At 37.2% G+C, this 15815-nt stretch overlaps 1 protein-coding gene and 1 long non-coding RNA gene across 9 annotated transcripts in view; one reads left to right on the top strand and one right to left on the bottom strand.

The window, feature by feature from the left end:
• Window positions 1–950: 950 nt before the first annotated feature.
• Window positions 951–5010, top strand: LOC115070439. Its single transcript, XR_003849592.1, has 3 exons — window positions 951–1088; window positions 3710–3814; window positions 4369–5010. It is a non-coding gene; the product is annotated as an uncharacterized LOC115070439 (long non-coding RNA).
• Lmo3 (LIM domain only 3) overlaps window positions 1085–15815 on the bottom strand; it is a 60776-nt gene continuing 46045 nt past the window's right edge. For 7 of the 8 annotated variants that reach the window (XM_008833363.3, XM_008833360.3, XM_008833361.3 and 4 more), the window contains 2 exons: window positions 13314–13439; window positions 1085–2376 (listed from right to left, as the gene is read on the bottom strand). In XM_008833363.3, coding sequence (XP_008831585.1) covers window positions 2271–2376; window positions 13314–13439 — 232 coding nt within the window. In that variant the 3' untranslated portion in view covers window positions 1085–2270. The remainder of the gene's footprint in view (window positions 2377–13313; window positions 13440–15815) is intronic. The other variant, XM_008833357.3, reaches the window with a different exon arrangement.

Consider the following 15815-nt stretch of genomic DNA (forward strand, 5'->3'; position numbering starts at 1 on the left):
AGGTAAGCAATTTCCCCAGAGATTAAGGAAAAGTGGTAGAAATCCTGTTTGGTTTGGGGGTGGTATAGAGCTTCAAGAAGCTGTGAGAGAAGTTTGTTCCCAGCTTACACATATGCCAACATATTCACAGAGAATATTCAAAACCAGTTAGATCTCAAAACCAGAGGATCATTGAAAAGCATACTGACAAAGTTGTATACCCATGTGAATTTTTAAACAACAGTAGCAGGGACTAGCAAGGCCAGATTATGGAAGACCTCTTGCATGCCTCTCCTTCCCAGATTTCTTTTGTGTGTTTTAGGCTACACAAGGCCTACTTCTTCATAAGACAAATGTACAGGGCTGAGGGTGATATAATAATCACCTGGAGGACCCCACATGACTACTTTTGAAAGCTTTCATCCTATCTTCAGATTTGGAGGATGTGGGACTTGCACATTCTTAACTATGAAGCAGTTGCAAAAATGATTATCATTCATTTTTCACAGAATCATTTTCTTAAAAATGAGAGGCAATACTCAGAGTCTCATGCATGCACATAATAAAGCTCTGTTTCAAAACAGCTCAAAGCCACACCAGCACTATTTTCAGCTTAATATTTTGGCCCCAAATCAAGAATTCAGGTTTAATATTTATCATCTGTAATGCAGATACTGGTTGGACAAGATAGATAACGTAAATAATGGTGGGGGATAGTTCTTATAAGTGATAAAGAACAAAATAAGAAAACTCAAGCACCAAGTTTGCTGGAGAAAAACACTGTTCATGGTGCCTCAGTGGAGGGAGATTTGTGGAGAAGTTCACTGCAGACATAAAGCATCAAAGTGTAAACAGAAGAAGGGACTGTATTCTTGGTTTTTATTTTCTTAAACGTAATTTAAGTAACCATATTTCACAGTTTCTGTTTCTAGAACATTCTTCTTCATCAGCTACCAGTTATATAAGGGGAAAACACTTCACCTTCAAAAAAACCGGAATAATAGATTTTGGCTGAAACATTACACATTCTGAGTTGGAAGATGGTGAAGAGGATGAAAGGTTGAGAGACGTGCCAAATTCAGTGTTTCGAACATTGAAATAAGTGGCAGGTAAATTATGTAATCACCAACATAGTTCTCAACAGTTTATTGGTTCCTTTGTTTCTCTTCTTCTAGACGATTCTATAAACATTATTATGTTGCTGTTGGCTGGTCACTACATGACTCAAACACCATCTCAGCCTCAATGTGCATTATCCTAATTTCAGTAGATTCACACTCAAATCTGTTCAGTGCCATCAATTTATTAAATCATAAAGATATTAAGCCCTCATCTCCCTGGGCAACATTTATACAAGAAATTTATAATTTAAAATTATCTCAGAATTGCGGTAACACCTTTTTTTTTTTTTAAGTAACCCTTTGGAAAATTTTTACATGATACCCAAAGGCACTAGTTTACGTAAGGGTGTGGTTGAAAAAAAGCAAAATAAAGCTTTTGTGTAGATAAAGAGTATAATAAAGGATATTAAAAGGATACTGCTAAGCTTTAAAGTTATTCTAAAAATGGCACTTTTCATGTTGGTATAAAATGAAAGTGCTTTAAGGTGAAATTTTATGCATTTTTTAAAGCTGCTCTTTAACCCCCTGAAAATAAGGGTTTCTCATGAGAACACGGATAGGCTAAATTATAGTAGCAAAGAAAGTGGGTGTCACTAGAATGCTTTGTGTGTGTGTTTATTTATTTACTTTTAGTATTTCTAATGCTGATAGACTTGGTTTATCTATCTGTGTGTCATTAGTGAGATTTGCTCTTCAATTCTTTACTAGAAAGTTACAGCTCATTTAAAATAGCTGGTAGTTACAGAAAGCATAAATATATAGTTAAGTTTAAACACTGATTGTACTAAATGCAACAATACAAAGAAGCAAACAAAACACAAATGGTAACACAATAAAACTGTATTACATTTGTGCTTCAAATTTTACAATACATTATATACAATAGTCCAAAATAAACATCTCATGCCAACTGACACAAAAACGAATAGCAAGCAAAAAAATCCAGCAATATGTACATTAATTGTTTTTCTTTAATAATAAACATTCAACTCTGAACTGGGGCAATTTCACTACATACAGATGCAGTCTGCCTTTGATTCCATATAACCAGCCTGTTTCCCTATAACTACGCTATTCAGTGGGTTCCTGTGTCAATTCTTATATACACGTAGAGCAAAAAAGATAGAAGAATGTAGTGCTTTGTATTATGAATGGGTTTATTTTGATGAATCAGCGAACCTGGGGTGCATAACCTTCTTTCATTAAACCTTCCTCGTAGTCCGTCTGGCAGAGGATCATGTTATTCTTTAAGAAAAATTTGTCTCCGACACAAAATCTGAAAACATTGAAAAAAAAATTGTGGTAAGACTGCTTTGTTCAGATCTATTGATTTGAGATGAAGATGTATTCTCCTAATAACAATTTCCCATGGTAATTTCTGAAATCTGAACGATAGCTCAGGAAGTTGCCTTCATTATAAAAATTAAAACTAGTTTCATTTAATAAAACCTTGTATAAAACATTTGAAAAGCTCATCTTTCTATATACACATTGTAGGAAATCAGGGTAAACATTTTGGGCACTAATAGTGATATTTTTCACCCCCCCCAACACTCTGGAAAGAAGGAAATACTTATCTACATATATATTCATTAATATAAAATGAAGAAAGACACTAATTCTTTTTGGCCGTGACCATGTAAGATTTTATACTGGCCCTTTGTCTATTTAATAAAGATATTAAAGGCATTATGATGAAGCAAAGAATTGGGAAATAGCAGGTTTTTTAGAGTTTTCCACTGAAAGATCCCTTTCACTCTCTTATGAAAATGTGGCTAAATCTTGGTAATTTGGAATTACTCATTGTCTGGTGAAAGTTGCTTTAGCATGGGGTCTGAAGCTGAGCTATCATTCTTTGTAGCAAATCCCCCAACTATGAAATAGTAGATGTCATTTCTTGGAGCCCTTCCAATAAACTGAATGGAGTAACGTGGATGAACTTCTTAATACCGATGTGATAAATAAAGCCAGCTCCCTGTAGCTAATTACGCCTTTTATTTTATGAAGCATTGTTTAAAGTGCAAGATTGTAATGTTTCTAATAAGTGGTTTTTTGGTATAATTTCCCAATGGGTGACACTTCGGACACAATTAAGGTCAGAAATAAATGTATCTGCTCTTTCCAGTACATTTAACAATAAAGTTACTCTGGGGAGATCTGTATATATATTTAATTGTTACAATTTAACCTTCAAACAGTGGTATTTGGTGGAGGTGACTGAGTACAACTCTTTGTAATTATACAGGTTGACCTTACTGACCTTTGATAGTGGTCTTTCTTTATCAGATAGTCAATTTCAAATGACACCCAGGCAGAAATCTTAGTGGATGGATTAAATTGTGTGGTGAAAGCCACCCTTTAATGTTTTGTGAAGTTGAAGGTTTAAATGAGGAGCAGTTGGACTGATTTACATTTGCAAAGATTGGAATTCTAGACAAACAGTGAACCTATTTATTTTCCAACTGGGTAGCTTTGGAAATTTATCCTTATACCAGCTAAGTAGATAGAGGGGAAAATAGTGTAATAAAAAAAGTAGATTGAAAAGAATTAGCTTTCCTCTTAAAGGAAAATTGGTCTGTTTATTTGTGGAATTTACTTTTTTTCCCCAGGATTACTGCCTGCTGATGATGTTGATTGAAAGTAGAGGCTCAACTCTGATCTCCAAATCCAGGATTTGTTTGTGGTTAAGGCTACTGGACAAGATGCACATTTAGGTTTGGGACTTTAAGTATATTTTCCTTTTTTACTAGTTTCAGGCTGTATGCTTCAAATATTGAATTTAAACAGCAATGTTTGAATAAACCAGTTTTTGTAGATATCCTGACTGTTAAGATGTATTGAATAAATGGAAATACTCCTCTATTTTAGCCTCCCCTTGGGAGCCAAATTAGACCTTTCTCTTTTATGGGAGATTATGTAAAACAGCATATAGAACATATTTAATTATTGTTCAAGACAGTTTATATTACTGTTGAAATTAATTTCAACTCATAATGATAAAATGCCACATTGGGATAAATATAGTCAACAAAGTACTCTTTGCTTTTTATTGTTACCAAGTCATTCTTCCTTTAAAAAAGAAAAGAAAAAAACACTTATCTGGAAATATTTTTAATGTAATTTTAAAATTTTTTGTTTAATTTCTTTTGAGGCGCTCAAATTCTATTAACCATCGCTTAAAGAGGTTGGTTTCTGTTAGCCCTTCCCACCCTGTGGTGTCCTGCCACTCTTGACTTCAGAATCCTTGAAAGAGTATTTTTTTTCGTAGGTGAATAAGATCAAGGTCATTGTCACGGAACCAGATGCTCAGGAGATCTAGCTCCGCGTTCATTTTCTCTCCCCTACCCTCTGTCAGCACGAGGTCCACACTCAGTTCTCTCTGTATGAGAAACACAGATGCCGCACAGACAGGACTGTAGGGAGGTTCCCACGCGAGGCACAGGAGACTGGAACGCTATTTCAGAACGGGGCCCTTTTTCCTGCCGTCGCTGGTGGTGAAGGACGATGGAACCGTCACTGTTCATTTCAGTATTACTCATCACTTTTGGAAGATCGTATCAAAGTGTAGCCATGAAATATGTAAACTCCTACATCAATATTTAGAATGTATATAAAAAGCCACCTTCTAGAAAGTACTCAGTGTGCTAGAGCTAAGCATGTATGTAACATGATCAGGCTTGTTCCTCATCCAACTTAGAAAGTCAGTGTCACCAATGGCCTTTTAACAAGAAAAAAACCCATGGCTCCTACCAGAATGTAGACAGGCTATAGGAAGCAGGCTTGGAAATATTAACCCTTGCCCTCCGGGTTTTCCATTTCATCTTGTCATTTTATTCTAAAGAGTATTTTTAAAACTTCATACATGAATTTCATACATGAGTACTGTATTTGCATTATTTCTGTCCCTCCAAGTCCCCCTAACCTTCACATGCCCCCCAATTCCCTCTCAATTTCTTGACCTCTCTTTGATTATTCTTGTTACATATGCATACATCTATAAATATACATATATACATACACACATAATGCACTGAGTCTATTTAGTGGTGCTCATGTATGTATTCAGGGCTGCCCACTTGGGATCAGATAACCTCTCAGGGAGCTAGTCTCAGCAGAAAACTGATTCTCCCTCCCTCAGCATCCACTCACTGTCTGTCTTCTAGAGGTGGGACCACATGCAATTCCCCACCCACATCAGCATGTCAACTGTTTTTGTCTTTATGCAGATCTTGTTAGGCTACCATAGTGTGGCGAATTCATGGGCATGGCTTCCCTATTATGTCTAATATTGCACAACCTTTTAATTTTTAAATTTGTTTGTTTATTTATTATTTATTTATTTATTTATTTATTTATTTATTTATTTGGAGACTGGGTCTCCCTATAGGCCCAGCTGGCCTGGAACGACAGACCAAGCTGACTTTGATCTAATAGAGATCTGTCTGCCTCTGCCTCCTGAGTGCTAGGATTAAAAGCATGTACCGCCATGCCTAGCTTGTACAATCTTTTGTTGTTGTTGTTGTTTTGTTCTTGTTTTTTTAGTCTTTTTGAGACAGAGTCTCCCTGTAGCCCCAGCTGTCCTGGAACTCACTATGTAGACCAGGCTGGCCTTGAACTCACAGAGATCCACCTGCCTCTGCCTCCCGAATGCTGGGATTAAAGGTGTGTGCCACCATGCCCAGCCCACTTGTACAATTTTTTTAAAACTCTAACTACCATTTGATGAGATGTTACATGTTATACATCCCACTGAATGGTATGCAGACTATCTTCTACACACACACACACACAGAGACAGAGACAGAGAGAGAGAGGGAGAGAGAGAAATATAGAGAACTATAGAGAGACAGAGAAAATGATAGAATATCGAAAAATGAGAAAATATTTATCTCAAGTATTAAGGTATTCCTATCTGAAATATTTCATGGCTAAAATCTTGCTGAGTAAGGTATATTTTATGTACATTTCAATCATCCTTAAAGGTCAAGATGACATAAAAATGGGTGAAGATTGTCATATAACTGAAACAGAACAGTGCAAAGTGTTGACAAGCTGCAGTTATGGGAAGATCATGGCTGCTATTCAGTTAAGATCATCATTGTCTTTAAAAGTATCCCACAGAGGGACTGGGGAGAAGGTAAAGTGCCCCTCACATAAGCATAAGGACCTGTGTTGAACTCCTGGTACCCACATAAAAAGCTTTGCAATCCCAGAATTGAGGAGCCAGGGCAGGAGGAGCCCCAGGGCTTGTTGGTCAGACAGATTAGCTGAATTAGAAGATTGAGGTTCAGTGAGAAATTCTGTCTCACAAAATGGAGAGAAATTTCAGAAGATACTTGATGTTGAACACTGGCCTCATGCACATGCACCTATACACCCACACCCACATGAACACACACACACACACACACACACACACACACACACCAAATATAGACTTGAAGAAACAATGCTGGTATAAAATGCTTAACAAAATAAGTGGTTAACTGTGATTTTGTAAGAAAAACTAATTTCCAACATTATATAACCAGCTCATTATGAAATTCAACATTCGTAGGAAACATAAAATGTTACTAACATGGTGTTGGCTAGAGGATGCTGTGTGTGTATTAACAGGTCAGCACCATCATAGCTGGTACTACTGTTAAGGTGAGGGGTCACCATAGCAGTTTAGAACTGTTAAGAAAGAAAAATGCATGGGGTTGGGGAGAAGGCTCAGTCTACTGGTAAAGTGCTTGCTGTTCAAGCATGAGGTCTTGAGTTTGATCCCTAGAACTCAAAATTTAAAAAAAAGTGCTGGTGAAGTGGAAAGACACAGATTCCTAGGGTGTCCCAGACAGTCAGACCCTCCAAATCAGCCAGTCTCAGGTCTCAGTAAAAGACCTTGTCTCACTGACTTAGAAAGCAAGGATGACAGGTCCTGAGAAGCCCAAGGTTGTGTTATAGCCTTGATCCTTACATACATCCCTGTGCACACTCACAAACATGCCCCTCACACACGTAAAACAAAGGCTTATTTTAGAATATTCTAATATTTGTACTTTTTGGAAGATTTATACTGCTTTATCGATTATTTTATTTAATATTTTTAGTTTAGCTTAGTGAAGTAATGAATTTGATCACTATGTTTTTTTTATATACATATCATACTTTGTATATATTAGCCTGCTTCCCTCAGCCCTCTACCTCCTCAGCCCTCTACCTCCTCAGCCCTCTACCTCCTTAAATTTTTTTTTTTTTTTTTGGCTTTGTTCAATAACGTCCTGCCTTACAATTGCATCTCCTGGTCACAACTCTGCTAGATTCTTTCTACTCTTCCACATTCCTGACAAATCCTGAATTTGAACATTCTGAGCTAACTCGTGTCCTGAACCACTTTTCTCTTGACTCCATAACTTAACACACTGTGTCATCTGCCAGGAAAATCCCTCACCCACTGCCCACTTTGTCTCATTGTCCCACCATCCACAACCCAATAAGGTTTGGGGATTTTTTAAAACTCAGCAGTCATCCCCAGTGTGCTCCCCCAGACATCAAGGGCAGATGTCTCTTCCCTCAGTACAGATACATACAGCTCTGATTACGCTCTTCTGTGAATTTCTGATGTCTTATCTCACTCAGAGTTCTCAACACATCTAGTTTCTTTAAGTAAATAGATTTTATCTACTTCAGCTTCTGCAAAGTCTATCTCAGTGTTTTCATTCCTTAAAAATAAATGAGTTCAAGACCAACCTGGATAGCTTAGTGAAACCCTGTCTCAAAATGTTCAAGGCCAAGAATGTTCAAGGCCCTGGGTTCAATTCCTGGTACTGTAAAGATAAATAAATCAATACAATAAGTAAATATTATAGAGTAAGTTGATTATTGAGAGAAATTCATAAACTGTAATACCATACTTTCAGATGTCAGCAGAGTTTGCTTAAGGGAAAATGCCCACAAATGACCTCCTTGTATATTTCCCTGGAAACAGCTTTGGTGGGATGTGGCTGCACCCGGGGCGGGGGGTCTGCAAACAAACTTCAAAGCCATGGGAGCATCTCCTGTCTTGCAAACCTTCTGTATTCAGGGCACCAAATTTGTCTGCTCCGCCTGACTGATGAAAATGAGCTGGCTCCCTGCATCCAGGAAGTTTGTCTTGTAAGGTTACAGTGACAAGACAATCACCAGGTGCTAATTGTGCATAACCAGCGTTAAATATATGCAGCCCCATTATGGCATGTAATAAATGAAGCGAACACAGAAATATATTAGGTACTTTCATAATGATGTTAGAATAGTATTTTGTGGCCATAAGAATGTGAACAGTTTTAGAGTCCAAATTTAGGGGTGTTTGTCTTACTTGACTGAGTTCTACTGAGGAGACAGACTTAATTGTGAATGCAACTTTCTATTTCGACGGTGAAATAAAACTGATCTATGATTTGTAAATAGCATTAAACACCTACAATTACTTTGCATCATAATGGAATTTAGACTGAGTTTAGTACTTGAATGATGTTTTCATTTTCTGTGCAGAATGTTGATAAAATATGGAAGGCCACCCTACTAGGAAAAATGGACAAACGGCATAAATAGTTCCCTGGAGGAAGAAAGTCCAAAGGGCCACAAGTAATCAAATAAATACCAATTAAAAAGTATAATGAGGCAGTATCTTTCATCTCTGAATGTGACAAAGATTTCTTTTTAAATAATAATTTGCAGTGTCAGGGCAAATGTAAGATCAAGAGCAATTCTTGGTGTGGGACTAATTGGTATAACTTTTCTGAAGAATGATCAATGTTTACCATAAGCTTTTGAATCACTGTATTCTTTGTTTAATTAATTATAGTCCTATGAACTTATCCTGACCCAGATTTAAGTATTTATTTGTTTAAAGAGCCCATGTTTTATTGATAATACAAAACCTTTTGTAGAAACCCTGAGCACATCAGATGATAGAATACTGACTTGATGGGCAATTGTCTAAAACAGAACACAAAATAGCTTAAAAGAAATTGTAAGCTGGGCATGGTGGTGCACACCTTGCATCCCAGCATTCCAGAGGCAAAGGCAGGCAGATCTCTGTGAGTTCGAGGCCAGCCTCATCTGCATAGGGAGTTCTAGGCCAGCTGGGGTTACAGGGAGACCCTGTCTCAAAAAAACAAAACCAACCAAAAAAAATTTTTTTTTTAATGGCAAGTAAGAAGATACACTGTTTAATATGTTATATGAATTCTTGGAGAATTTCATCCATGCATATAATGTATTCTTATCATGTTTACCATTCACTCCTACCCTCCCAGATCCACTCCCCAGGCCCCCAATCCCTCACTCAACTTCATATCTCTCACCATTTTTTTTTGTTTTGAAACTGTCTCACCATGTGTCCCATGTTTGTAACTAACTGACAGTCCTCCTGCCTCTGCTTCCTGAGTGCTGGGATTACAAGTGTTCCCCGTCATGTGGGGCTGCCTATTACTTTCTAAAAAGACTGACAAAATATGGGAATCATATCAAGTAATTATTAGAATTTTTCAGGTCTCCATAGACACAATTGGCTGTAGAGTAAAATACTAACATCTTCTAGAAGAGTGAGGTCTGAGGAACTGTTCTCATTTTCTTGTTTGAAATTTTTCTTCTAGAACTAGGAAAGGTTGTATAAGTAGAACAGAAGTACAGCATTATCACATAAAGGCAGCTGACATTAGTGCTGCTATTGGTGAACAAAGGTCTACATTTATAACACACCTTTAAAATGTGTACACATACTTGTTCATATGCAAAGACGCATCTGGTAGATGTGTGGATATTTGTGCTTACATACCTATATTATTACAAGAAAAAATAAATACATTTGCTAGTAGATTGTTGGCCAAGTGTCACCTTAAACTGACTGAAATATTCCTTGACATAAAACATTTGTTGGAAAGAATCAGCACGGTATAAGATGATTTCTAAGCTATTGCCTGGGTAAATGTAACATCATAAGGTATACTGGGCAATATTCTGTACATCTAAACTTGGCAAGAATATACACATACACACACATGCACACACACATATATACATATATGTATGTATATCGGAAAGAGCAAATTACTAGTTAAGAGCACTGGCTACTTTCACAGAAGACCTACGTTCAGTTCCCAGCACCCACAACATGGCTAACAATCTTTTGTAACTCCAGTTCTAGGGGATCCAATGCTCTCTTCTGTCCTCTACAGGAATTGTAGATACGTTGTATACTTTTATGTAAGCAAAACACTCCTACATGTAAAATAAAAAAAGAAAATAAAAAATTTTATTTGTTGGGAACAGTTTTCCAGACAGCTAGTTAGTTGCATATATGAACATACAGGAGTGGTGACAGCATTCACAAGTCACATGGAAACACAAATCATCAGATGAAATCCCAGCATAGACCTGAGGAAATAGGTAAGAAATCCAAACCCAACCTAGGGAACTTTTGGCAATTGAAGGCTGATATGAGGGGAAAAGAGAGTGTCTTGAAGAATGGGACTCTTGGTAGATTGATTAGGCTCCAGCTGATGGATGCTAAGACTCCATAAACCCTATTATATATATAATATTTTATATATATTGCACACACACATATATACATATATGTATGTATATCGGAAAGAGCAAATTACTATGATATGACTTGGACAAGGTAAATTATAAATATAAAGGACTAATTTTTGAAAATCTAGCATGTTCTTAGTGCTTAGTACAAATTGGTTTATTTAATTTTCAGACTTTGCAAGATAGCTTTCTCTTTGTCCATTTTATTTGCATAGAAACTCAGAGAGCTCAAGTAACATATTAAAAAACACAAAACTAATAAATTGGTTAATATATGTTGGACTGGAATGTGAATCTGTGCTCACCATAAATGTCAGACTCTTTCTGTTATTCCACAGGTTTCATGGGGAGGTTTTGCATCAAATGGGACTTTTCTGGGGAAATTACAAGAGCTGAGAGTTGATGAACAAATATTTATTTTAAAAATATTTTATTTATCATTTTTATTTTATGTGTATGCATATACTGTCTTCATTTATGTAAGTGTACAAGGGTAGTGCGATGCCCATGTAGGTCAGAAGAGGGCGTCAGATTCCCCTGGATCAGGAGTTACAGATGGTTGTTAGCTACCATTGGGCCCTCTGAAGAGCAGCTAGTGCTCTTAACTGTTGAGCCATCTCTCTCCAGTCCCAGCAAATATTTATTGGTAACAGCTCATCTTACATGTTCTCATAGGCATCAAATGTTTTTTACAATATAGCAGGTGTCCTATTTTTTATATACTTTATTTTTGATAGGCACATTTTTCATATTCTAAAATTATCTGTTTTATATAAAACAGGAACCAACTGTATATAACAGTTCTCAGTGGCAATAGAAGTATAATTTTCATAGAGAAAAAGGGGTTGGATTTATACTTCTTTTGGTTGAAAGCATTTTGAAAATGATTAATCAAGTTCCTTTACATTAAAAATGAGAACAGTAAGTCTAGAGAGGTCAGGTAGCTGACTTAAGGCTGCACAGCCAGTGTGTGGCAGAGCCCAGACTGGAACTCAGGCTTCCAGATGCCCTGTGTGATATCCTTTCTATGACTGCTGTGCCAATTCTTGGACTGTTTAATTATTGGCTATACTTGGTCTCCTCAAAGAGATTAGAGGCAACTTTAAAAGTGCATGCCAAACAGGGTTAGAATTCGACATAAGAAATCCAGAGACAGGCAGGCAACAGGCTCATGGGTAAGATGAAGACAGAGACAGGCAGGCAACAGACTCATGAGTAAGATGAAGACAGACTTCCTGCTGCCAGCTCTATGTCAGTCTGCAAAGTAGCACACAAAATTAGAGATGTGTGTGTGCCTGTGTGTGTGTGAATGATGTGTGTGGGTGTCCATGTGTGCGTATGTGTGTGCCTGATGTGTGTATGGGTGTATGATGAGTGTACAAGTTTACATGATGTATCTATGTGTATACATGATGAATGTGTATATAATGTATGTGTGCATGTGTGTATGATGCATGTATGGTAAATGATCAATGTGCGTATGTGTGTATGATGTGTGTATTACATATGTATATGTGTGCATGTGTGTATTATGTACATGAGCATGTGTGTGTATTTGATTGTATATGTATATATAATGTGTGTCTGATAAGTGTACAGGTATGTGCATATATGACAAATGTATGTTGTATGTGTATAAATGATGAATGTGTGTATGTGTGCACATGTGTGTTTAAATGATGAATGTGTGCATGTGTGTGTATGTGAATATTATGCATGCTTGTGTGTATGTGAGTACATGTATGTATATGAGTGTGTATTTTATTGTATTTGTGTGCATAATGTATGTGCATATATAATACATGTGCATGTGTATATGATCAGTATGATGTGTATGTGCATATGTGTACATATTTGTGTGTATGATGTGTGTATGTGTATGTATGATATATATGTGTGTATGGTGTATATATGTATGGTATGCATGTATAAGTGTATTTGTGTACATGTGTGAATGTGCATGTATGATGTGTGCATGTGTGTATATGATATGTATGTGTATATATGTGCATATAATGTGTGGTGTGTATATGTGTATAATGTGTGTCTCTGTGTGCCACTGTGCATGTGTAGAGGTCAGCAGACAACTTGGGGTGTTGGTCCTCACCTCCACCCTGTCTGAGACTGAGTCTCTTGTTTGCCAATAAGCATACCAGGCTGATTGGCTCCAGAGTTCCCAGGACTCTCCACTCTCTGCCTCCCATCTCCTGGTAGGAACCCTAGGATTATGGCAATGTGCTGCCCTGTCCAGCTTTAAAAGGGTTCTGGGGACCTAAACTCAGGCCCTCACATTTGTATGGGAAACACTTTACTCGGTGAGTCATCTCCCCAGCCCGATGTAGAGATAGTTAAAATCGCCACATTATGAAACAGGAAAACAGGAAGGAGAGTGCAGTGGCAAATCTGGACATTAGAAGTACTTCAAGAGTCCAACTGCAGGCTGTGACACGATGCCCTTTTCCTTAAGCTAGTCTTATGACCTTTCTCCTTGGTGATTTGTTTCCGGCATTGAATGAATGTTTGCAGAACACCAAAATGCTGAGATTAATTGCTCTAACAAAGTGTACTGTGATCGTTCCCACCTATTAAATCAATAACCAGCCTGGAAAGCAGCATTGTTTCCGAGAGGCCAAAATGAAATGAACTTACCTCTGGTTGCAAAGCTGACATGCAAAGCAGTCGAGGTGGTACACATTATCCTTGGCACGCATCACCATCTCAAATGCAGGGATGAGCTTGCTGCAGGCAGCACAGTTTCCTGTCACACCGAACAGCCTAGAACAATAAACATTTTCTTTTTCAACTCAGAGAAATCTGTGTTTGCAAACAGAGAAGATACTCATACAGGCTTTAAAGCTATCCACACACAATGCCTTATGATGTGTGCAAACCAGTTTTATCCAAAGTGTGTGCATAACTATTCTGCAATTCATTCTCCCTTGACCTTTCTTGATGAAAATCACATCTTGTTTGAAAAGTGAAGTAAAAGGCAAACACAGTAGGAAGCTTCCATAGCTGCAACAAACAGAAGTCAACAGGGTGAATTCACCATGAAAATCTTCTTCTTGTTAGAGTACAAATATAATCACAATGAGAGTTTGACTTAAGTTATATATTAACATTTTAGTAGGAAAAAAAAAACCCATGGGTCTGATTCACTCCTCTTTGACATCTAATTACTAAAAGTTTTGCCAGTATTAGTAAAAGAACATTTATGAACAAGCCATTTAAGTAGTCATAACCCACGAAGGTGATGCACTTTCTGGCCTTGTACCATAGCTACAGATGCGATTATGTTATTCAGGTAATGCATTACAGTAAATGAGGCTGTAAGCTATACATAGCTAGACCCAGACACTGAGGCATAATATACTGTCAGAACTATTGCAATAGACTGGGGAAAATGTATATTTTTTTAAAAAACCTATTTGCTGAAGATACCTGAAAATAGTTATTGTAATGACTTAGAAAATAGTACAAAAGAGGTCTTATCATTTCATAGTGAGAGGGAAGGAAACATTTTCTCTATCTGCACTGGCAATGTTTAAAGCAAGTTGCTTTAAAGTTGTTAATGGTGGTGAAGAGCTATTATAAATAATATTTTGTGCATAGTGGTTAAGGCACTTTTTAACGAGGGAATGAGCCCGGTGACAAACACCCCACCTGCCGGCTTTCTTAGGCTGACGGGAGAAAAAATATAATGGCCCTCATGGGAAAGAACAAATTAAAAGCAGTTCTAAACTAATGAATTCAAAGGTGCTATGGAGAAAACCCATTTTGGTTATAAAAATGTACTTAAAAAATCTTAGCCTTTCATTTTACTGAATTTAAGGATTAAGCACAAACATGCCGGTCTCTCATTACTTTCTGTAAACTCCAAATGCCTTTGCATAAGGTAAGCATGTTCATCTTTCAGTTTAGAACCATTTTCTGTTATCAAATTAATGACAACAGTTGGACAGAGTGATGCCCAAGTGTCTGATGAAAGGTGGGGCAAATACAAATGTTCATGTTTTTATTAGATTGTCGCTTGAAAAAAAAAATCTAAGTATCTTGAGAACAAAGCTTCAAATATTTCCTAAACAGTTCTCTGGTACCCTGGGCACTGATACGGAGTATGCAAAGTTTACAGTCAAGAAGATGACATTCAAAATTTATGGATACATATCTTCCTTAAAATTAAAAATGTAATATGCTTATCTTGTTGGATGTAGTGCCACACACCCATAATCCCAGTACTCTTGAGAAATGAAGGCAGGAGGATCAGGGGTTCTAAACCAGCCTATTCTTTATAAGACTCGATAAACATCACCCTTAAAAGACCCCCTATAGAAAAGAATTAATGTTTCTATTTTAAAGATGATAACACAAATAACCTTTATGCTCTTAGTTTGCAATTCATATATTCAAAAATGATTTTCCAAGAACTTTATGGACATTTGATATTTTGCATTTCCTCCCACCATCTTTACAAATGAAAGAGTCAGACTCCAAGCTTCTGGTTCTGTGGTTAAAAGTACTGGCTGCTCTTGCAGAGGTCCTGGGATCACATTCCAGCATGCACACAGTAGCAAACAACATTCTGTAACTCTAGTTCCAGGGGTTCTGAAGCCCACTTTTGGGTACCAGGTACACGTGTAGCAAGCACACATATATGCAGGCAGAACATTCACAAACATAAAATATAAATAAGATTTTAAAAAATGAGAGTCGCAAACAAAAGCTTTCATTCTTTTTCCTATCTTTCTCTTTTTTTTGAGATGCGTCTCCCTGTGTGGCCCAGGTTCTCGGTTCTTGGGCCTCAGTCTCCCAAGTCCTGGGATCACAGGTGTTCATCATCCCACTGGGCTTCATCTTACCCTTCTCTGGGCAGAATTGTTTTAGCTTGTTGTAACACGGCACACCTACTTTTGACTGCACCTCACACCATCTACTCAGAGGTCATGTCTCGTGCCATTTGTGTCTTTGGTTCACTTTTATTTTTGAGAAATAAGGAAAACTTGCAAGTTCCTTGCTACATGAATATAGCTATATTTTGGATATAAAAATCAGGCTAATATGAGATAAAGCCATTGTTAAGAATCATTCAGTTTCCACACACCTAATAAAACACACACACACACACACACACACACACACACACACACACAC

Source organism: Nannospalax galili, unplaced genomic scaffold, assembly GCF_000622305.1.
Source record: "Nannospalax galili isolate Female #2095 unplaced genomic scaffold, S.galili_v1.0 scaffold1056, whole genome shotgun sequence".
Lineage (NCBI taxonomy): Eukaryota > Metazoa > Chordata > Mammalia > Rodentia > Spalacidae > Nannospalax > Nannospalax galili.